The 22415-nt window shown below is 46.8% G+C and overlaps 2 protein-coding genes across 4 annotated transcripts; both read left to right on the top strand.

Annotated features, from left to right (window-relative positions):
• Nucleotides 1-15: 15 nt before the first annotated feature.
• On the top strand, nt 16-7206 carry LOC126529037 (small ribosomal subunit protein uS2-like). The gene is made up of 6 exons (XM_050176641.3): nt 16-119; nt 524-688; nt 1237-1436; nt 2742-3035; nt 3569-3691; nt 6958-7206. The coding sequence occupies exons 2-6, from the start codon at nt 556-558 to the stop codon at nt 7150-7152; spliced, it is 945 nt and encodes a 314-aa protein (XP_050032598.1). The 5' UTR covers nt 16-119; nt 524-555; the 3' UTR covers nt 7153-7206.
• Nucleotides 7207-10260: 3054 nt separating this feature from the next.
• LOC126529038 (small ribosomal subunit protein uS2-like) lies at nt 10261-19325 on the top strand. Of its 3 annotated transcripts, none has more exons than XM_050176642.3 (7): nt 10261-10366; nt 11595-11759; nt 12358-12557; nt 13763-14056; nt 14717-14839; nt 16122-16313; nt 18748-19325. In XM_050176642.3, the coding sequence occupies exons 2-6, from the start codon at nt 11627-11629 to the stop codon at nt 16311-16313; spliced, it is 942 nt and encodes a 313-aa protein (XP_050032599.1). In that variant the 5' UTR covers nt 10261-10366; nt 11595-11626; the 3' UTR covers nt 18748-19325. The 3 variants fall into 3 exon arrangements, with proteins under 3 accessions (XP_050032599.1, XP_054925536.1, XP_054925537.1); XM_055069561.1 differs by lacking the exon at nt 10261-10366 and adding an exon at nt 10373-10463; XM_055069562.2 differs by lacking the exon at nt 10261-10366 and adding an exon at nt 10942-11014.
• The last annotated feature ends 3090 nt before the right edge of the window (nt 19326-22415 follow it).

The raw sequence follows: 22415 nt of genomic DNA, 5'->3' as shown, positions 1-22415 counted from the left end.
CAAATTTGCCACGCAAACAACGGTAGGTATTAGGACTCAACCGGCAAAGCGAGAACTCTGCTTTCCACTTCCTGTAGAGTCCTTTCACGCGCAATCGCCTCCCAAGTGGCATCTGTTCAGTACGTAGTCCCACTGTTTTGCAAATTTTCCTTTGTTTAGACACATAATTTCATCTTCTAGGACAGCTATAAACTTAGATCAATGTATGTACTATCAAATAATAGCACATGCGCGCTATATGCTGATAGTAAAAAAAAATTGTGTCGTTCTTGTCGGCATTCGCGCCGGTGTGAACCTTGTGCTAGCATGATTTGTCGTCGTCAAGATTCTATTTTGACGTAGCGTTCTCGGTCAGATCCGCCGCCTGCAATCTCGTAAGTTTCGCACGACAAAGTAGAAGAGCTAACGAGGTCGTGCGAATATTAGTGTCGTATCTCCCGTTAGAAGTCCACGTGTTTGGCCGGGTGCTTTAGGCCTAACTCCTTCAATCATCCCGCACGTGTCATTTCTTTCCGCACTGTAGGAGACCGCCGTTGCTTATCGGTACCTACCACGATGTCGGGAGGCAGCAGCGTTTTGGCATTGAAGGAGGATGACGTCAGACGTATGCTGACTGCAAAAACCCACCTGGGAACTAACAACTTGGACTTCCAGATGAAGGAATACTGCTTCAAGCGCCGGCCCGATGGTGAGTGCATGTAGCAGTGCCGAGTCTTAACGCTAGTACAGGGCTGGGGTTAACGCGGTCGGGGTTGTCGAATTGGACGTTTTCGTGCACGTCTGGTTGCAAGCTGTTGGTGCGATGTGCTGCCGCAGTACTTGGGGTACGTCGTCGTTATCCCATGATGTTACTCACGTGAAGCGCTTAGCCACGCAAGATCGCCAGGCGGGACTGCTCACTTCGTGAGTGCATGAGCATTAAAAGTGTACACGTCGTCTGCTGTTGAAATAGGCAGAAGTCGAGTTTGTAGTTTTTCTAACCTGTCTTAGGGGTCACTGAGAGTTGCACTAGAATGTTTGTGTGTGCGTGTGGTAAAAATCTTGTGCGATCACTTGATGAAAACGCTCACTGCATACTCGGTGCCCCATGTTGCGCGACTCCTTTCAGGCAACTGCCTAGTCGACCCCCAGAAGACGTTCTGCCCAAAGGAAAGCACACGTGTTTTACATTGCATAGAAATAAAGACTGTCGCAAATAATTTTTACACTTGTTGCGTTTGGCCACTGTCTGTGCAGGCATCCACCTGATCAACCTCAAGAAGACGTGGGAGAAGCTACTGCTGGCTGCCCGCGCCATTGTGGCCATCGAGAACCCAGCCGAGGTGTGCGCCATCTCGTCGCGCCCGTACGGACAGCGGGCCGTGCTCAAGTTTGCCAGCTTCACCGGAGCAACTCCGATTGCTGGCCGCTTCACACCCGGAACCTTCACTAACCAGGTAGGTAGAGAGAGGCTCATTAAAGGCAGTGAACCAGCAAACTGTTTATTTGAAGCTTGCTTGGATTGTGGGGATAGCTTTGCTCTGCATTGCGCAGTGTGGGCCCATAGACACATTCTTGCTGCTGGAGACACTCATATTTTAAAAAACACTGCCACAGCAGTCAAGGAGCTCTAAACAGGGTTTTCTAAACGGCTTGTCTATTCTGTCGTACCGCAGCATATGTTGATATGCCACAATTCATGCGTTGTTTATCTTGTATGAGTTATACATACCACTTGCAAATTCTACTATGACAGCCATCATCGCCACCATGCAGCTGTCATAGTTTTAACGTAGGTGTCTTCGTGTCGTCTTGCTTTGTTCTCGTATACAATTGGGGAAGCTCACACGAGGTTGTGGGATGTTGGCGGGAGTTGAGGGACTCGTTGCTGTCACAGTAAATGAGGTCAGAGCCGAAGAAGTCACTGTAGTTTGCCATCAGTGGCATGTACTGCCATTTTCATAGAACTGTGTACAGTGTCTCAGTCATTATAGAGCATACTTTTAATTCCGAAGACACTGCTCGTCATTGCACATAAGTCATGGGAATGTATTTTTGTTTGCTTTTGTATATGATGATACTGTTGAAATAGGTGTGAGAGGGACTGAATACGCATTGACCAAGTCGGCCAAAAAACAACTTATGTATCACTGGCTTGGGTGGTAATGTCTGCTGGGCTGTTTTCACAAGTGGCATGTTCTGCAAGAACCACTAAAGAGAAAAGTTATTTCATCTGTATTTGTAAATTATCCTTCTACAATCCCAAAAACAGTCGCCCTTGCCGTGAGAAGTTTGGTAAGCCAAAAAAGAACGAGGGAGAACAAAACAGGTGGAGATACTATGGATTTCGGCAGCATTTGCCCTAGCATGGTTTAATTTTTTTATCAGTAAAGATAGACTAATTCTACTGTGAAGGAGGCAAATACTGACCTCTAAATTGATTAGAAGTTTCAGAAGTGTGCCTCTATTTTCTCCCCCTCTCAGCAAAATAAACAGCTCAAATCACTCGCAAAATACATATGTAAATTAGGGCTCCTTCATGCTCGAAATCAGTTAGATTTGCTCCCTCACTAGGCGGTGAGAACCAGAGTGATGAGACTCTAGAGTTTACTGACCTGTGGTAGTCGGTGCAGGGCACTCTTGGCCTCCACAGTGCACAAGCCTCCCGGTCCACTCATTTACACACGAGGCACTCTAAATGTTTTCTTGCGCGTTTATGTTGTGTGGAAGGACTCTGAGCACATCTTCCGCGTCGTGTGCAGATCCAAGCTGCATTCCGCGAGCCGCGGTTGCTCGTCGTGTGCGACCCGCGGGCGGACCACCAGCCCGTCACGGAGGCATCGTACGTCAACCTGCCGGTAATCGCCTTCTGCAACACGGATGCCACCCTGCGCTACGTGGACATTGCCATCCCGTGCAACAACAAGAGCCAGCACTCCATCGGACTGCTCTGGTGGATGCTGACGCGCGAGGTGCTCCGCATGCGCGGATCCATCCTGCGCGACATCCCCTGGGAGATCATGGTTGACCTGTTCTTCTACCGTGATCCTGAAGAGGTGAGTGTGACTTTTTCGTTGGGCACACTGCACTGTGTACCATTTATTTACAAGTACTGCAGGCCTATATTTAGGCTCAAGCAGGATAGGCAACATAAAGAAATGCAAAATTGAACAGTGTTACAGCACAAAATGATCAATAAACAGAATACGCTCAGGTACTGCTAACACGTGCCATATAGTTATGCTATTTACAACTAGACAAAAAAGTTCAAGACTGTTTCATCATTGGGGCTATGGAAATGCATACAACATTGGAGAGGCCCAAGCATCTGTTCGAATTCTCAGTGTTCAATTGTTTGAGGTTCAAGCTCAGTGTGTACACGGTGCTTAGTTTGGTATGAAGGGCTTATTTTGCATTATTAGTGCTTGCGGCGTGCAGTTCTAGGCAAGGCGTGATTTGCTGCATCTGATTGTACAGTGGAGTCTACTCTAGAGTGGATACAAAGGAATCTCTGGTGTCTGCTCTAAAGTGTTCCAACTTGGGTGCCTGTGGCCGAGAGTAGTTCTCACCTGCGCCGTTGTCGTTGCAGACCGAAAAGGAGGAGCAGGCCCAGCAGGTTGTACCCGAGCGGGCTGTCAAGGAGACCGCCGAGTACTCGACCGAGCAGTGGGGCGGTGGCGACGTGACTGCGGCCCCTGCCGAGGTCACCGACGTGAGTGACTCTCTCCCCTTTTTTCCTCCTCCCATGCGGACCACTCACCTGGTCCTAAGTTCATTTACTACGTGACACCTGCTGTTGCGAAGTGTCTCGCATCTGCCGCTGTGACCGCCAGGGTTGTGGCTAACACTGGGGCTTGACCTAGTGTGCGAATACTCCAAGGAAGGGGCGGGGTGCCTGAAGACAGCCCTTGCAGTAGCTCAATAGACTCCATAATTGTAAAGCTAGCTTTCCTGCAAGGCTGTTTGCCCATCTAAGGGCGTCGTAGTAGTTACCCTCCTCTTCCCCCCCCTTTGGCGCATACAAGCACAGTTTCCTTGTGTTCTCACATGGGAAAGCGTAGGTGTGGCTCGTGATGGAACGGTGCACAAGAGAGAAGCCCCAGCATGGGTGCGGCTAGCACTTGGTCTTCGTATGAAAGATAACCGGCGCTATCATTAGCTGATTAGTTGAGTCAGTGTGCAATGCAGGGAAGTTCTGTTGCAAATTAGGAAGAAGGTCTTTTGACAGAGCAGCACATGTGTTACAAAGAAAGTGCGGGTTCCTCTCCCACTTGCGGCAAGTTGCAAGTGGGAGAGGAACCCGCACTTCTTTTGAGAGGAACCCTCCATTTTCTTTTTGCGTCACTATTTGACTTTAGTTTCCAGCCAAGTTCCAAAAGGTCACTTTCAGATATTGAATTGAACTCTGAATATTATCCGATTTCTAAACAACATGAAATATAAAATCTGTGTGAAGTCAGCACGGTAATGAAAGGCTCATTGACATTATATGATGCCTGCATTTAATATTGTTTAATACTAGATGTCCGTATAGATGAACAGCTTCGAAGTGAGAAGTAAGTGCTTTTGGTTATCTGGTGTGTTATTACAACGACAGTAATGGAACAGGGCCGCATCACGTCACCAGATTTACAAAAAATCTGATATTCTTCCTAAAGAAAAATATGGAAGTGAAAGTGTGGCCGAAAGACAATGTGCTGCTCCGGTGAAAGCCGATCACACAACCCCTTTACGATCTGTGCAACACTCTGTCAGTTGAACTATGGCGGCAGCTGTCTTCTCATCCATTTGCTCTAGTTGTAATATGCATGTACAGTCATGTACAAGCAAGACGCAAACAAGGAACTGCAAACTTGAACACCTTTCACAAGTAATCTTTGGGATCATGATCTCGTGCCACTTTATGTCCAGTCAGTCGCCAGAGGTAGTCGAGGTCTAGCACCAAGCGCGCAAGACGAAATCATGCTGGTATTGCATGTGTTGGCGAAGGCAGAAGTGAGAAAGAAATGCATTCTTGTTAGTATTCAATTGTCCATGACTGGATATCACATTAGGGGTGTTCGAGTAGCCAAAATATTTAATTGAATACAAATGCAGTTGGCTCGTTACAATGGGCCCTGGTAATCCGACAAAAAACATCCATTTTTATCCGAAGTCCGTAATATCCGAGACGCCTCACTTCCAAAACTTTCGTTACAATGTCTAACAACTTTATTGCAAAGAGTAAGTGACGAATGTGCAAAGTAAAAAACAAACAGTCGCAGTTTTGCCTGTAAGGCAAAGCATCAATTGCGATAGCGTATTAAGCGAGATAAGCGCAGCAGCAGCAGCGAGCGAATTGACCTTCGGGCTGTCTCTTGCTTTAACGCGAACTAAACGTCAAAAGGCACAGCACATATGAAGCTACCGGCACTGGGCACACTTTGTCCACATCGCAGATCGCTTTCAAGATGCGGTGACCACGCCACTAATAGCAGCCACCGGAGTAGAACCCCCACCTACGTCTTTCCCTCGACCCCCCTCCCTCTGTGCCTTGTGCGCGTTAGACGGCGCGCTTCCACCCCACTTTCCTCTCTCGCGCGCAAGATATAGAGCCACGGTCATTTGCTGACCCTCACAAGTCAGTTGTCAGCCCATATCGACACGGCAAAAGTCCATTTTAAACACCCGATTTTGACAAAAATTGACACTAATTTCCACTAATTTCGTCCGCTGTAGTGCGTGCTTTCTGTTTAAAGTGAACTTTGTTGCATTGATAAAATTGTTAGACCAGACTAAGGTTGAAATATGGTCCGTTATATCAGAAAGTCTGTTGTACGTGGGTTCGTTATAACGAGTGTAGACTGTCCTAAAAAAAAACGAGCTCCAATTATCGTGTCGGATATAAAATATTTTCTCGTTTCTAAACAATGTGGAATACAACTGTTTGCCAGTAAGAGGCTTATTTGCATCATTTAATGATAATGCCTTTATCAACAGCACTTTGGCTCGACTGAAAAGCTTGTAAATGAGAAACACAGGAAAGGTGTCTTTATCTAGTCCTCTGAGCACGGCTCACTGTTTTTAATGGGTCACTGTGTAGATCACAAAGACTACTACATACAGATAATTTGAGGCTATGTGTCCCGTAAACTATGTGGCCAACTCTACATGGGCTGCTGTTATTTCTTAATGGGATACTAATTAAGTCAATGTGGACTATTAAAATGCCATTTCGGAAACCTCGCACACTTGTTTCGTGCGCCTCAAATATAGACTTGTTTAATTAAGAGAAAGTCCTGTCTGAAAGGTCTGCAATCCTTTAGCGTAATTCAAATCGCCTGATCCTCAAGCGGGAACTGCTGGTGACATTGCATAAGCCATCACCTCCTGCCTGATGCACAAACTACAGACGCGCAGCCACGTACAAACTGAGCCAAGGCAGAGCACTGGTTTCACTGCTGCCGCTGCTCTTGGTCAAGTAGCGAGTAATGTTTGGGCATTCCGCAACATGCATGGAAGTGGCATTCTCTGCTACAGTACTTTCAGGTTGTGTGAGTTTCCTGAGCCAGCAAAACCAGCACAGCAGTACGTGACAGATGAAACTACTGAAATGTGAAAGCGCGAGTGGCGCAGCGTCGAGTGAAAGTGAAACCTGCCAACCACCCACGTCGTTTTTAAGAGTAATGTCAATAGGTTACTTTTTACTAAAAATTACATAGGACTGGACAAGTATCATTTTTTTGTCCTTCTTGTAAAGCATTGCAATGATCTTTTTATTATGAGGGGTTTAGTACCAGTTGCAGAATTATGACGAGTTCCTGTGTAATTGGGCTAGTACTTAAATGCCCGGGCGGAGTCTCAAATTGTGTCCGGTATTCGCCTCAATTTCTCTATTACTAAAGCTCTGTTCATGATAACACTGACACCTTAGATGGTCTCGAGCATTTTTGCATCACTTAAGCTTGATTCTGGTGCCTGTGTTGGTGTTCTCTGCAGTGGTCCGCGGCTCCCGACGTGACTCCCTTCGCCGCTGCTGCGCCTGCACCCGCTGCCGTGGGTGTGCCAGCTCCGACGGAGGACTGGTCCGCTGCCCCAGCAGTTGAGGACTGGTCTGCGCCACCGGCTGCAGCAACACCGGCCACGACCACCACTACCGAATGGGGTGCCGGGACTGACACCAACTGGACCTAAGTTGTTCCTCTGCTGTCATCACGGGGGCAATAAAGATTCCCATGTGGTTGTACAGTTGCGTTGGCACTTTTTTCTTCTTCATTATGGACTACTACTGTACTTAAATTGTGTAAAACCTGCACTTTTTCATTTTAGAACAAAAAAAGAATGTTTTTTTACCATTTGGACATGTGACTGGCTAAAACCACTAACAAATAATGCATACTTTGGCCACACAATAAACTTTTTTATTCGATGTTCGGCACTACTGATCAAGTTTCAGTTCATCTTTTAATGTTATTGGCTTCGCTTACATTGTCTCTGGAGCTTACTGCTACATTGGCACTTTGCTGCAAAATGTCACTGTGCAGTTGCGTGCATTGTAAAAAATAACTTTGATGACGACTTTTGTTTTGTTTTTTAATGGAGGCTGAGGGTGCATGTGATGTGCGCACATGCACCCTCAGCCCAGTGCATATTGCATGTGACCGATGGGGGCGAAATGCGAAAACACCCATGTACTTAGATTTAGGTGCACGTTAAAGAACCCCAGGTGGTCGAAATTTCCGGAGGCCTCCACTACGGCGTGCCTCGTAATCGGAAAGTGGTTTTGGCACGTTAAGCCCCATAATTTAATTTTTTTTTATTGCATGTGATGAGAAATTGTTTCTTGAGAGCCCGGGGTTATTGTGCAAGCTCTTTGCTAAAGCTGCCCAAGGAGAGGTAAATATTTGATGCTTCGAATACAAATTAAATGCCAATGTTAAAATTGGCAATGTGATTTTCAATTTCTTACAATATGTATATCTAACTGAATGTATTAAGTTCTGTGCATGAAGTCTCACCATTAATACCCCTGTCAAGCGGGCAATTTAAGTGCACTTACGGCGAGTGCACTCGGTTTTTAAGTGCACTTTCCCAAATCTTAACGTCGCAGCGGAGTGTACTCTCAGATGAGTGCACTCAAGTCGGAGTACGTTCACGGAACGCACTTTGCTGGCCGAGTGCGTAGCCTCGCCGCCAACGGTTTGAAGGAGTGCCTAGCCTCGCCACCAACGCTTTCAACGACGCAAAATGTAATGCATAGAAAAAGGACACAAAAGTTCATTTCAGTTATTGGACAGCTTTTAACAATATAATTTGTGTTTAGCGAGAAGAGAAACAGCACAATAAAGAAACGAATTTATCATGTACGCAACTAACGGCGCCAGAATGATGCGGCACTGCGGCGCCGCCATGTTCATTCAGTTCGTGTTTATTATGGTGTGAAAGCGTGCTGACCACGTTAGTCGTGCTTTGAGCCGTGTGCGTGGCATTTTGCAGTGTAGCTAAATATCGAACTCGCCGTCCTTGCTCATATATACTCGCTCATATTCTGTTCTAGCAGGATCATGAGCAGGATCAACTGCCGCACACCGCCGTGTTGTTTTGGATTGGCTAGGCATTCGTCTTGGCCAGCATTGACTTGCAACACACTTATAATAAAAACATCTTCGTTTTTTGTTGAGACAAATAGATGAAGTTTGTTTTTATATATAATTCTACTTGAAACAATCGCTTTTTAGCAGCTTTCTCTTGTTAATTTACATCTTTAAGAACGCGCTCTTAGTCTGTCGCCATTTTTTTTTTTTTACTGCGAGTGCACTCTTGTTTTCCCGTTAAGAAGCGCGTTGCCTAAAGTGTGACTCAAGGTCCCGAAGTGCACTCAACGTAAGTGCACTTAACTTGCCCGCTTAACAGGGGTATAAGTCACTTATGATGTGGGACGCTGTAACAGCAGTGCACAATTGCAGTAGGTGAGTTGGGTGAAGCCAATCCATTAGCTGCTGATCAAAAAGATATTTAGGGGCTAGTTAAAGTTCATTCCAAATTTTTGCACTTAGCTGAAGCACACTGCACTGAAGCAGAATTGGCTGGTGGAAAGCTGTTAGGTTTCCATGTTCAGGTATGCACGGTTGACCAGAATATTAGCCATCATACGATTTCCTACAACATGCAAATGTATGTAAGCAGATTGAAAGAGTGACGTTTGCTTCACCAGAAATTACCGAGAGATCGAAACAAGTTGGCACTTCAATTTTGGCACATCCCATTGAGGTGGCATGATTTTCAATATAACACTAGTCCCTCTTGATTGGTTGTGTTACGACCTCTTCGTGGGTACTAGTAAATCAACTTGCTGCTTTTAGAGCAGAAGCAGGAAAGCGGAGGAGGAGGGTGTGCCGAAAGTACGAGAAGAAAAGCGTAGTGTGGCGACGATGACTACGAGATGGCGCCGGAGTACGTAGCGTATGTCCTCTGGGAGGCCCGTCTGCAGTGGCTGCTGTCGTCTGCTGCCGTGGGCTGCTGTGAATCGCACCCACGCGCTGCCTCTCGCGTTCTCCAGATTAGCGATGTGTGTCGCCCCACGCTTCGCTCCGTTTGCAGCATGCCTCACGAGACAAGAGTGTCCGCGCCAGACAGTATATCCACGTATATCGCGAAATGAACACCCGTATAGAGCTGCACTCAAATTTCGCATTATGGAGTATCGAATCTTGCCACATTACACTATGCCATAATGTATACGTATATATATATAGAGCTCGTTTTTCTGCAAAGCTGAGTTTCGTGCTCGTAAATTCTGAGAATCCTGCCGTGAAAGCTGGTAAAACATGCAGTTGAAGAAAATTAAATCAGTCCGTGGAAGGACATTCGGGTGTCGCACGGCGCACTTTCGATCGAGCTCGATTGCGATTGTTCCCTTTGCGCAACCTGCGGTACCACACCTGCTTATTCAGTTGTCAGCAAGACAATTCATGACTTACGTCGCTTCACGAGTAATGTGCTAACATTTTATTTTGCTCGGCCTATCGGGATATTAGTTCGCGTTCACAGTATTTTGTCATGGGGTGGATTAAAGCACGTGCGTGGTCCCTAGATAATTTTTGCTTTAAGGTAGAGGACACCTGTTGCTCGGTTAAAGTTGAACGTTACATGCGCCGAGGATAGTCGTGCTTCTTGTTAGTACATCGTATGATGTTACACTTACAGGCGTCATATGCCATCTGCAAGCTCTAAAGGATTTTTTTGACGATCCATAAGAAATCGCAATGCGAATATAAGCCGCGGCAGGCTTTGGCATGCTTTGGCTTTGTTGGTGGGTTGGCGTGGCTTCTTTCCAGGCGGCGCCAGAGCGCTAGCGATTCTTATAGCAACGTGATCGTCGTGATCCTGTCACAAGTTTAGGTGTCTCGTAAGTGTCCCGAAGTTTTCTATTATTAATATAGCTGTGTGTCTCACCGACACGCGAACGGGTATTCGTTACGGCAGAAATAATCAGCTTGTACGCAGTAAGTGTGTGTGCGCGCGCTCTGTATACCGAGATTAATATCTCGCTATGGAACTTTTGACAGCTTGCCGGCGTTCGACGTTTGTAAACAAGACGCAGGCGACGTACCTTTGTTTTGTCGCTCATTTACCTGTTCACGTTTTGCCTTTTCCGGATTCACTTGCGAAACGATAATTGAGGTAGTTGTCTGAGCAATGGTCGTTGAGAAGCCGCCTGGCTGGTCGGACCAGCAGAACTCGTTACGTGACATGCAAGTCGTCGGAGCTCGCGCCGTGCAAATGAGAACGCTCTTCTTTCGATGGCGTCTTCTGCATAGAGACCTCGTAACGTTTATTGTTTACGGCGTACAAGTATCCCCAGCGGCCCCTTCGGTTTTAAGCTGTCAAAAGCACGTAGCGTCCGAACGCCTAAAAGTGACACGAAGTGCGTCGTGGTGACTTGAGTGTTCGAACGCACGCGCATGGTTGCTGTGGCGTCTTGTGGAACTACCTTGTCCTTGTAGCTCACCGCTCCTGAGCCATCAACCTTATCGCCGAACGAGAGACAAAGACGGTAAATACATCTAACTGAATTAACTCGGCCTTCTGTACACGAGCTTCGCATAGTGAAATTAAGAAAGCGAAAGCAACAATAACCGTGAGCGACTTCCACACATTGCAGCGACGCGCGTGGGTGTTGAGTGGCTTCATTGTCTCGAGGTGTTTGTAGCCAAGTGCCTCACTCTCGGCGGTATCGTTAATCGGGAAGTTATATTGAACCTGTATCGCCTGGGCATTTCGTTTGTGCGCCAGCTGGGTACATCGTCGTTTGGAACTTGACAGTTGTCAGTCTCGTCGCGACGCAGTGTGGCGCTTTTGCCTTTCATAACTGGTACAATTGCGTCCACGTGCGGCCGAACTGACGCTTGAAAGTGGTTTGGCGCCTATGTAGTAACGCCAAGCGTTGCCGTACTTAGCAGTTGATTAGGGAAGGGCATTTTTTTGTCAGGGCCTTGGCACTGCGGGATATTCATTAAGAACAGCGGGTAAAGGCGATTGATATAAAGTGGCGTGACGATTGCATTTTGCGCATATATTCGGGAGCCGTGCGTGTCTCTAAGCTGAGTAGCATGGCATGACTTCTTGCATTTCAGCGTGTTGTCACTGCTGTCCACCATTTGGCACAATGTCTGGAGGTACCAGTGTGCTGGCCCTCAAGGAGGATGATGTGAGGCGATTCCTGGCGGCCAAGACTCATGTTGGCACAACGAACCTAGATTTCCAAATGAAGGAGTACTGCTTCAAACGACGTTCCGACGGTGAGGTGCTGTCGCTTTCAATCGAAGCCACGGTGCCTTCGATAGGCTACCTTAAGGCTTTCTTATCGCGGTGACCGCAGTAAGCATGCACGACATCGCCACTGTTTTGACGCGACAATAGTACGGTGAAAACGGGGCCCGCTTTAGTCCAACCATTTCCAGCTTATCTCCGGTGATGTCCTACGACACTTATTGTGGAATAATTATGATGTGATTGTCACAATTCTTATTCCTGTAGCCAGGGTGTAATTAAAATGTGCATTTCGTTCCATGGACCTGGCACTGGCCGTGACGGCTATATGGTCCAACAATGTTTCGAGTACTAAAAGTAAACTTTTGTTGGGAGAAAATAAACGTGAAATAAAACCATGCTGAGGGTTGTGTCACATGAGAGTGAAGTTTGGTGGGAGAAGGGCTCTTGCAAAGGTGTCAAGAGGGGCACCATTATTAGGCAATAAAAATTAGGCAATGACCAACACTGTAGCATTTCCAAGATTGCTTTATTAGCATATGCTGCTTGTTTATTGCCAATATAGCCGAAGTGTCGTGTCGTTGCAGTTAGCCTTTAATGTGCACGGTCATGTGGCATTCATTCTAGGCATACATCTAATAAACATTAAGAAGACTTGGGAGAAATTGCTACTGGCTGCCCGCGCCATCGTGGCCATTGAGAATCCTGCCGAGGTGTGCGCCATCTCGTCGCGTCCATATGGACAGCGGGCGGTGCTCAAGTTTGCAAGCTTCACAGGTGCTACACCCATTGCTGGCCGCTTCACGCCTGGAACCTTCACTAACCAGGTATGTCAAACTCGGATGGCGACCTTAGGGGAGAGCCTTTGGTGGCTTTGTTTCCTATGTTGCAGTAGCGAAGGTGGTTTTAAACTGCACTGCTAGTTCAGCTGGATTCACGCAATGGACGTGATCGTGGACAAGTCAGTCGTGTGACATATGATGTACATTGAACCACTTCGCAGCCAGCAACGCTGCCATTCACACGGCAGCGGAAGAAAGATGACGCATACAACCTAATCCTACTTTAACTCTTAAATGCACGGACAGTGGTGCAAACCTGCTGGAACACTGTGCACGCTTCACCTCACAACTGCAGAGCTAATGACACGAGCTACTTGTTTGTTGCACGCATTTCAATTTAATTAGTAAAGTGGTGTGGATTGAAGATGGTTACTTCCAGGCATTTTGCCACTAATGTCTAGGTATTGCCTTCTGAAAATCTCAACGGTGATTTGGCTTTGAGCCGTATTGTAAAAAGCTTCGCAGAGACCGAATGAGCGCTGCAAGAATGGGTGATGTGTGACCCCGTGATAGGCAATCCACAAGCTCAAATTGCAAATTGCCCCTTTGAATGCAGCTTTTGCAGAGTTCTTAATCGGTAGGCCGCTCTAGTTTGCGATGGTTGTCCACTGTGATTGACATGCCCTGAGGTCCCTGCTGCATTCCAGATGGACTTCAAGCTGCTTTTGCTTCAGGTGACACTGGTAATGATGCTTGAAGTGACACAATGAAGGGTTAGTAAAGTTGCGTTGGCTGACAGAATCTTGAGCGAACTCTGTCTTATGGAGAAACATCTATTCCAAGCATCTGACAATGCACTAGTTGAGTCAAAAGTGGTCATTTGTAATGGGCATAAGCATTTATAATGTTAGTCACATGTGATAGACATGTTTCTTCAGTTCCCATGCCACCGAGCAGCAGTGCTCATAGATGCTTTCCACTTGTTGAACAGCAACACTTGGCAACGGCTCCAGACGTCCTCTCTTCAGAGATGGCACTGGCCTCTATGTTGCCACATGGACTGGTGCAAGCTAGTTAAGAGCCCTTTACTAACAGTGCCATGTACTCGCACCAGAAAGTGCCATTAGATATTGGCACCGCATTGTGTTCACTTCAAGTTTTCGTGATGTGTGCTGCATTCATGCTATGGCAAGTTACTGGTGCATGTTTTCCATAGGCTGATTGTCAAAACCTCTTCCTGGTGCACACAGATCCAAGCTGCATTCCGCGAGCCGCGGCTGCTGGTTGTGTGCGACCCACGGGCGGACCACCAGCCAGTCACGGAGGCATCGTACGTCAACCTGCCGGTGATAGCCTTCTGCAACACGGATGCCAGCCTGCGCTACGTGGACATCGCCATCCCATGCAACAACAAGAGCCAGCACTCCATCGGACTGCTCTGGTGGATGCTGACACGGGAGGTGCTCCGCATGCGCGGATCCATCCTGCGCGACATCCCCTGGGAGATCATGGTTGACCTGTTCTTCTACCGCGATCCCGAGGAGGCAAGTGTTTGCTGGCGCTTTGCGTGTGTTCGTTGAGGCAGGTTGGTTTGGCCAGGCCTCCCAGCGTCTCTACTGTCGAGATGATCCCAAGGGAATTAAAAAGAAATTCAAATGCTAAGTGCTGCCAGACAAACTGCAGCCATGGTCTATCCAAGGGCATGCACATTCCGAGCAGCATGTGTGCTACTATACATTCTAGCACGCCAATGCCCAGTCAGTTCAGACGCAGGACATGCATGGCTCAGCAGGAGCGGTGAGACCGCAGCATGTCCTACAAAAAGCTGTTTCCTTCTGACTGCTAGGCTGTTTTTTATGGCGTTGCTGTTGGCATGCAAAGTTTCAGTTTTGGTTGCCCATGGTTGGTAACAACCTAAGAATACAGCGACAAATACGCCGCTGTCCATTGCTATTGACGCGTCGGTCGATTAAGTTCCCTCACTTCTATGACATTAGCTGGAGGTGAACTCCTCTCGGGAATCTTGTTCGGGAGCACGAAGGTACAGAGGGCTGGCACAGTGTAGTTTAATGGGTGCAGCTTCTACTGAAATCGTCTGTTATTACACTGTGTGCAGTGCAAGCTTGTCAGCACCGTGCGCACTTTGTTATTTATTACCTGCTTCTCCGATGGCCCCTGCAACTTCTGGCGTTGTCTCTCTCCAGGCCGAGAAAGAGGAGCAGGCCCAGCAAGCTTTGCCCGAGCGCGGCCTCAAGGAGACGGTAGAGTACCCGACCGAGCAGTGGGGCGGAGGAGACATCACCGGAGCGCAGCCTGATGTCGCAGATGTGAGTGACTCCTCTTAGCGATTCTAGGCATTTCCTCCTATACAATGCGGGGTTTCTTCCTCTTCAATTGAAACTTTCTTTGCAAGCCCACCAGGACTTCACTGACCGTGGCTGCTGTTGCTACAGTCTTGCCAAATAGGTTCCACGCACAGAAAATGGAAAGATGTACGTGTTCACTGGTGGGATCAGAGGTCTTCTAACGCATCAGCCCGATGCTCTAACCATCGAGCCATAATTGCGCGCAGGCATCCCTCGTGCCAGTGTGGAGTAACGTTTTGACCCAGTGGCACGTGCGTCGCATCGTAGAGCATAAGCGCATCCATTTTCCATTAGACTACTGATGCAGAAATGAAACGGGTGAACAGTAGTCATCCTTACTACTGTCATTCATGTTGTTCTTATCTTTGCATTCACAATTCTTTCCTCTACAAATATTAACCAACAAAAGAGCGCTCACTATGGGTGCTCATGGTGAGTGGTGGCGGCTGTGATGTTTAGCCTTTTGTTTGTATTGCGATAGGAATTAGTCAAATCTTGATAATTCGAAATTTCGTAACTAGAATTGACCAATAACCTGCACTGCTCTGTTGGTCCCGGCAAAGTCCATGTGCTTGAATGGAAAAAAAATTCTTGCGAATTCGAACTCCAATGTCTGTGCATTCTATATTTTGAACAAAATTTCGCACTCCGGTCGACCGTTTTTTTTGACAAACCCGAGCCAAGAGCAAAGGTACGATGCCTCACTGGCTACCATTACTACTCACCCACCTATTTAAGTATTTTGAGCATTAGTGGTTAGTCTGGAATCTACGATGGGACATACACTGGACTCTCTTTAAACAGAACCTCAAGGGACCGGGGACATGGGTTCTGTTTGGCAGGAGTTCCATTTACTGAGAGACAAAGCTGAATCCAATTGCACGAATACAAAACCCACCAACCATTAGGATGGTGTTCCGTTCAAGGGGCAATTCCCTGTAAACTATTTCCGTTTATCAAGATTACAGTGTATATGCAAAGTGAATGGATTCGACTTGCAGGTTCAGACTGTGCTCCCCCCCCTACCGTTGTGATTATAGTGGTCCTTGCTTTTCTGGGCACAAGTTTGCTCAATAAAGAGAGCTAGGTTCTTGGCTCCCGCTCGTGGTAGCGTATGTGTCCTTCCGTACAGTCACTGCGATGTGACATTATGCAAGCGGGGACACTAAAAATCCTTTTGAGGCCTATTGGTTGATTGCTTGCTGCACTCTCGTAAGGCTGCGTTTGTCTCCCCATGGTCCAGTGGTCTGCTGCTGCCGATGTGCCAACCTTCCCAGCTACCGTGACGGCAGCACCCGTGGTCGTGCCACCGCCACCCGTGGTAGCCGAAGACTGGTCGGCAGCTGCGATTGAAGACTGGTCTGCCGCGCCACCTGCTCCGGCCAGCGGGACTGGCGCCGAGTGGGGGGCTGGCAATGACACCAACTGGAACTGAGTGAGGAACAGTGCATCGTCTCGTGGCAAAGCTTTATTTGCACCTTCCCCGGGGTTTGGCATTGCACAAGTGCATCCAGTGCTTTCACTATGATGAAGCAAGCAGCTTGGTATGGATTCATGACTGAAATAACAGCATGAAAAAAAAAAAGATGAAAGATAAAATTCAGGGCCATTCCACTCTGTGATGAAGGATGACCAGTGAAGCTGTAAATGTGGGCCCCTCATTGGTGAACTGCACCTCTGCCCGCACTATCTTTGGGATCGGCCCACGTATGGCGAGTGCTTAATGCCAGCTTCACCTCCGCGGTGGGTCGGCCCGGCATTGTACTATCTTCGGGATCGGCTCGCGTATGAAAAATTGTTGGTCTATGCCCATGGAGACGAGGTCCACCAGAACCTGGCCATAAACAGCTTCGCTGTAAAAACAGCACAGTGCTTGTGGTGTCTTGCATAGCTTTGTCCTCGCCATGCTGTTTGTTAAAAAATAATGTACCGTATTTACTCGCATAATGATCACACTTTTTTGTCCAGAAAAAAAATTGACGCAAATTCAGGGGTGCGGTCATTACGCAGGTTAAATTTCCCGCAAAAAGAAAACTTTTTTTCATCCCTCCTTTGCTGCGGGATGACAATGGGTAAACAGATAGGCGGCTGCCGATGTAACAGTGCGGGACACCAAAACAAAAATGGCGGCTGGCGGAGCAAACCGAACGCACCAAACACGACTTTTTTTTTTCCTTCTTGTGAGTACATTACGCACATTGAAACAGTTTCTTCCATATCAGTAATGAATAATATTGTTACTATCGACTAGTTTGTGGCAATAACGTAGCCATGACCACTTTGAGGGGACAGAAACAGAGATGGGCACGCTTAGCTACCAGTGACAGAAACCCATGGCGGACATGCTACGGAAACTGCAGCATTTGTCTTCACTACTATCTTAATATGGCACTCTTCTGCTATGGGTGGGCGAATATCTTAGCTGTGTTACAAGCGTCGTCGTATGAGTAGGGTACGCTTCTAACATATCAGTGTAAACATGGCTACTATCGTTGCCGCTTGAGATTTGTTGCGTGCCCACGTGTGCAGACGAAAAGAATCGAAAAGCACCTTTTTTTGTTGTTGTTGTTGGCCACAGCCGTTATAAAGCCTACAAATAATAAAGCCAAGGCAAGTTTGGTTGTAGCTTTCTTTTTGTGGAAGTGCGGAAAGGGATGAAAGGAATGAAATGGGGCATCTGCTTAAGAATGTTCGGTGCGTGCAGACCGCTTGGTATGTCTTGGAAGAGTCGTTCGCTTAGCATTCGACAGATGGTAAGCGCGATCATCATTAGCTAGGCTTGGCACACGACATATCGCTGTGGCCAAGTTCGGAGTGTGATCGTTACACGGAAAAGGAAAAAAATCGAATTTTGACGACAAAATTCAGGGTTGCGATCATTACGCAAGTGCGGTCATTATGCAAGTAAATACGGTATGCTGTCGTGGAGCTGAAATGATAGAGCTGCATTCGGCACCAGTACAGTAACTGGGTGCCAGACTTTGAGGAAAATGTAGTTGAAGAGACTTGGCAATGAGCAAGTGCCTACGTCAAATGCCACTGGCTACAACAGGCTTAGTCTTTCTCAGCGGCCACCGCTCCTCAAATATTCAAGTTCAGCTTTCATAGGCCTAATATTCAGCATAAGCAAGTGCACTCATTTGCTAAACTTAGTTTAGCATTCACTTTGAATGTGGTCTCATCACATGCCTTTGCAATGATGTTTGCGTGTACTTCTGTTTCAGCCACTACGTGCTTTTGCAAATTTTGCGCGGCATATCTTTCAGTTCTTTTAGCAGAGTTAAGCTACCTTTGCCATGTGGTGAATGAAGACATTATGCAGAGCAGGGGGGGGGGGACATTTATTTAATGCAAAGCTTTCCAAAGACAGTTCAGATAAGTGTTCTAAAAAAATTGCTCATATGTGCAAAGGAAGTCTGAGAGAAAATCAGCGAGATGTGAATTTGCTATGATAACAGTTCACCAGCATGTGGGTTGTTCTCTTCTGCTTCTTACAGCACCGATATCTACTGGCGTGATCTCTGGCATGGCTGGCCATTCCACGCACAGTTATGCTAGAAAAGGAATGATATTCCCGCACCTCAAGTACTTTTAGCAGTGCAGGTGTTGTGGAGTTATATTTGTAGATAATGCAAAACTCGCTGAAAAGTTCAAGGTTCCCAATCTCTTGCACTGCTGCATCTCTTTATTGATGCTGAAGATAAAACTCTCTCGGAACTCGATCTTCAATAGACATATTTCATCGGCAACTGAAGGGGATGTATTGTAATTGTGCAACAGTGCCCAGATAACCATTGCAGTGCCTGAATGTCGTTTTGCCTGTTAAATGATTGTTAATCGCCTTTCTCTTTTTTTTTTTCTATATGCAGGTCCTGATCTCAGTGGGAACAAGTCGGAAGCTGAACCAAATTTTGCCGCACAATGGTGTTTTTTTTAAACATTGCATCATGCTAGTCACACAATCTGTTACCAAAAGGAAGCGCTGTCCAGGAGAGCTCACACTTTTGAGAAGATACTTGCATTCACTCTCCTCTCGTGCTCATCATGTGTTCATCTAAGTCATTTTCTTTTAAATTGTTTTTGTGTTGAGGTCCTGTTGCCCCAAAAGCATGAGCATGTGTTTGTCTAAGTCATTTTTTTAAAATTGTTTTTGTGTAGAGGTCCTGTTGTTCCAAAAGCGTGAGCATTGCGCGCCGAGCTGCGCATACTACCCGGTGAACTGCGAAGCTCTTGTACCAGGAATGTTTTGGACCAGTTTCTCCCGAAACAGGTGCACGAAAGCGAGAGAACCCTCCAATCTAAGCTCCTTTCGCAACACACTTGCTGCCAAAGATAGAAATGTGTTATTAAAACAAAGGCGGGAGGCATGTCCAACTGTCTTTTCACACATATCATGCAGGGTACAAACTATTTATTCATTGACAAATGAACTGTTTTCATTGAGATACCCCGGTGTTTTGTCACTTTCTTTACGAGTCTTTTTGACATTGCTGACACATTCGTTGACGATTAAGTGACATACCGTATTTAATCGGCTAAGGCCTGCACTTTCGCTATCGAATTTTTTTACAGGGTGCGGGCCTTGCATGAGGCAGGCTCACGGCTACTCACGGAAGCCTCCGACAGGACCCGGAGTGCTATGCACAATAACGCAACAACTATTGGCTGAATATGATTTAGTTGCCCTTGTCATTTGATGAGCTCGCCTCATCGAAGCCCTCCTAAAGCTGGTCATCACGCACCTTGAAGTTCTTGACGGCAGTCTCAAACAAAAAAAATGTGCCACACTTTCCAAATCCATACGGACCCTTGCAGCGATTCCGAAAGCACGATGCAGATAAACCTCTGAACGCGCCTCAACACTGTCGATGTTGAAGCACGCCGTATCTATTCTGTGTCGTTACGGTTTGGCTGGATAGGGTGACGATGCCGTCATCGGCAGGACATTAACTAGTGCTTCCGATAGCAGCTTGCAGAAATTAATTGGCATGTGGGTGAGGCCACTGAGATTGCAACGGCATGCCATTGCAATCTTGGAGGCGACGCACCCGAGAATGCCCATGATGCTTAAACTTCTCTAAAAAAAATTTGCGCTTCAGTGTGGGGTTGCGGGTTTTAAACGAGTATATACGGTATCTAGCAAACTTTGAAACTGTCTCCAAGAAAGAGGACAAGGAAATTGCATTGATTATACTCCGTTTCATGTATAGCAGGTAAGGCTATGAAGGTTGAAGAGGCATTTCTCACTGAGCACTTTCACGGACCTTACCACCCGAAAAAAGACTCTTATAATAGAATAATATGCATCATGCGATTCTATGTAGTATGTCCTGTAGTATTGTTTCAAAATGTGCCGTAATTATTACGTGGGAGGCGTCACAAATCTGAACCTCTTTGCATCACCGAACAAGTGGAGGGTCGCGTTTCAGTAACCACAGTGCTATTGACCAAAATGCAGTATGTTGCATACTACCGGACACTCAAAGGTGCAAGAATAAGAGATTTGATGTAGCTTTACATGCACAAGTTGTATATATAGTACGAAATAGTTATGAAGGGGTCACAAAATAAGAACTGCACTGTGAAACATGCAATGTGATATTTTGATGACTACACTAGTACTTGCAAGTATTCCCACACTAGTACTTCCACAGTGTTGCCTGCTGTGTAAGAAACATAACTGTATACTGGCCTCTGCATCACCTCCGGACATGCGTGTTGTACTGTAAAACTGAACTACTCCATGCTACTGTGACTTTCGTAGAAATCGCAATCGGAGCAGCCATTGTTTTTCTCTCTACATTTGCAGCTGTACTAATGTACTAGCACGTTTCAAAGCTACGCAGCCATGAAGGGAAAAGCCTTGTACTGAAGGCATGTGCAAGGCAGTGTGGCCAAGAATAACGGGAGTGTGGGCATCTTCTGACTTGCCCTCGCACATAAAATGCTTCAACCAGCATCTTCCTACTTAAGGTCAGTCTACGGACCGAAAGTGTTGCATACATAAACCAACAATAACCGCGAAGTTGTACGTGCTTCTCAGTCAGAAAAAAAAATCTGAAATTACTTTATTTCTGCATTCATTTAATGTGACGGCAGCGGGCTGTCCTGCCAGCGGTGGCTGCTGCTATCTTCCCAAGTACACTCGTGATGCACATGTCTGCTACACTACTGCCCACTGTAGCCTCCAAAATGCGTACACGGGCATCGCCACTTTGTGAGAGTCAGTGGCGCAAAAAACTCTGCGCATTGTTTTGCTACAGTGCAACCAGTGGTTTACACTTCTGGCTCCTAACTACATATTGCCACAGGAGTGAGAGTTCAATTCCCAGTGGCATTTATGTGTGTGAGCTTTCATTTTTCTTCACCATGGGGCAAGAGTGACGCTGAGGAGGTGGGCCGAAGATGATGCAACGAGATCAGAGAACTGGAAAAAAAAACTCGCGCGCACAGCATACCTTGTTTCAAGCTCGTTGATTAGTGCTGCTGTAGCAAAAGCTGTCTCAACATTTCAAGGCTTCCCGATTCTCTCGGGAGGTCTGTTCGATTCAACCAAGTTTCTCTGCAGCTGCACCCAATCCCTAGATTCTCCAAGCTACAGCAGTGCGCCATGCACCCCCGTGCTTGATTTCATGGGTTCCTAGTTAAGGTGCATCCTCGGTGCAGCGCGCCCGTGAACCTTGCAGTGAGTGGGTGCAGCCCAGGACGCACCACATCTGGCACCGCCTGCGCCTTTCCCGAATCGAACGTATCGAGGTTTACAGTTGGTCACAGTTGTAGTGCTGTGCTCTTAGCTGCCGAGGTGCCAAGCTTCACCAGGCTGAAGATACGAGGCTACTTGCCCTGGGATCATTCACGTGCTGTGTGCACTATTGGTTAGGCACACAGTTCAGGTAATGTTTTGAATGCCACAAGTAGCATCCTTCATTTTGGCATAGCATTAGATGCATTTCATGTAGAAGCAGAAGCCCGTACTATACTTGCTAGTGTAATGATCTGGGCACATTAACGTACAACATGGTATAAATTTACATTTCGTTTTACGTTGCTTGGTTGTATGTCTGAAAGGTTGCATTTCTATTGCCAAACGAGAGACCAGTAAGCAACGAAAATGTAGTTGCATGTCCAGATAACCTCCACATCCCCCGCATTGATAAAGTTTGCAGAATATACGTTCAGGTATACACAGATTCGTACCTCGTGGAACTGGCATGACTTGCACAATATACATCCAAACTGGATGTTAAATCTTTTGAACCTGCTTATCGAGCAGGACTTGCTTTCCACATTATGAAAATCGCTGCAATTTTTTTTTCTCACAGGTATGAGGTATTGCAGACGTTTGAGCGCCGTTTTCTTCTACCGAAACGGGGTCACGGTCTTTGCAAGATTTCGTTGCCGCATATTCACCCGTTCAAATTTCCCGCCTTTGTGCCTCTACAATCGGTGCTGCCATTTGCCGGCAATGATGCGGAACACGTTCATTAGCGCGACGCGGTCTGCCGACTGCAGCGTCCCAGTGGAGCACCCGTTTTTT

Source organism: Dermacentor andersoni, chromosome 8 (assembly GCF_023375885.2).
Source record: "Dermacentor andersoni chromosome 8, qqDerAnde1_hic_scaffold, whole genome shotgun sequence".
Taxonomy (NCBI): domain Eukaryota; kingdom Metazoa; phylum Arthropoda; class Arachnida; order Ixodida; family Ixodidae; genus Dermacentor; species Dermacentor andersoni.
This window is presented reverse-complemented; position numbering and strand designations above follow the sequence as displayed.

What these genes read in the sequence shown, in the direction of transcription:
- LOC126529037 (XM_050176641.3), top strand. Translation starts at nt 556, where the DNA reads ATGTCGGGAGGCAGCAGCGTTTTGGCATTGAAGGAGGATGACGTCAGA. An exon ending in CCGGAACCTTCACTAACCAG is followed by an intron (nt 1,437 to 2,741) that starts GTAGGTAGAGAG and finishes CGTCGTGTGCAG; the next exon opens with ATCCAAGCTGCATTCCGCGA. An exon ending in CCCCTGCCGAGGTCACCGAC is followed by an intron (nt 3,692 to 6,957) that starts GTGAGTGACTCT and finishes TGTTCTCTGCAG; the next exon opens with TGGTCCGCGGCTCCCGACGT.
- LOC126529038 (XM_050176642.3), top strand. Translation starts at nt 11,627, where the DNA reads ATGTCTGGAGGTACCAGTGTGCTGGCCCTCAAGGAGGATGATGTGAGG. An exon ending in CTTCAAACGACGTTCCGACG is followed by an intron (nt 11,760 to 12,357) that starts GTGAGGTGCTGT and finishes CATTCATTCTAG; the next exon opens with GCATACATCTAATAAACATT. An exon ending in CGCAGCCTGATGTCGCAGAT is followed by an intron (nt 14,840 to 16,121) that starts GTGAGTGACTCC and finishes CCCATGGTCCAG; the next exon opens with TGGTCTGCTGCTGCCGATGT.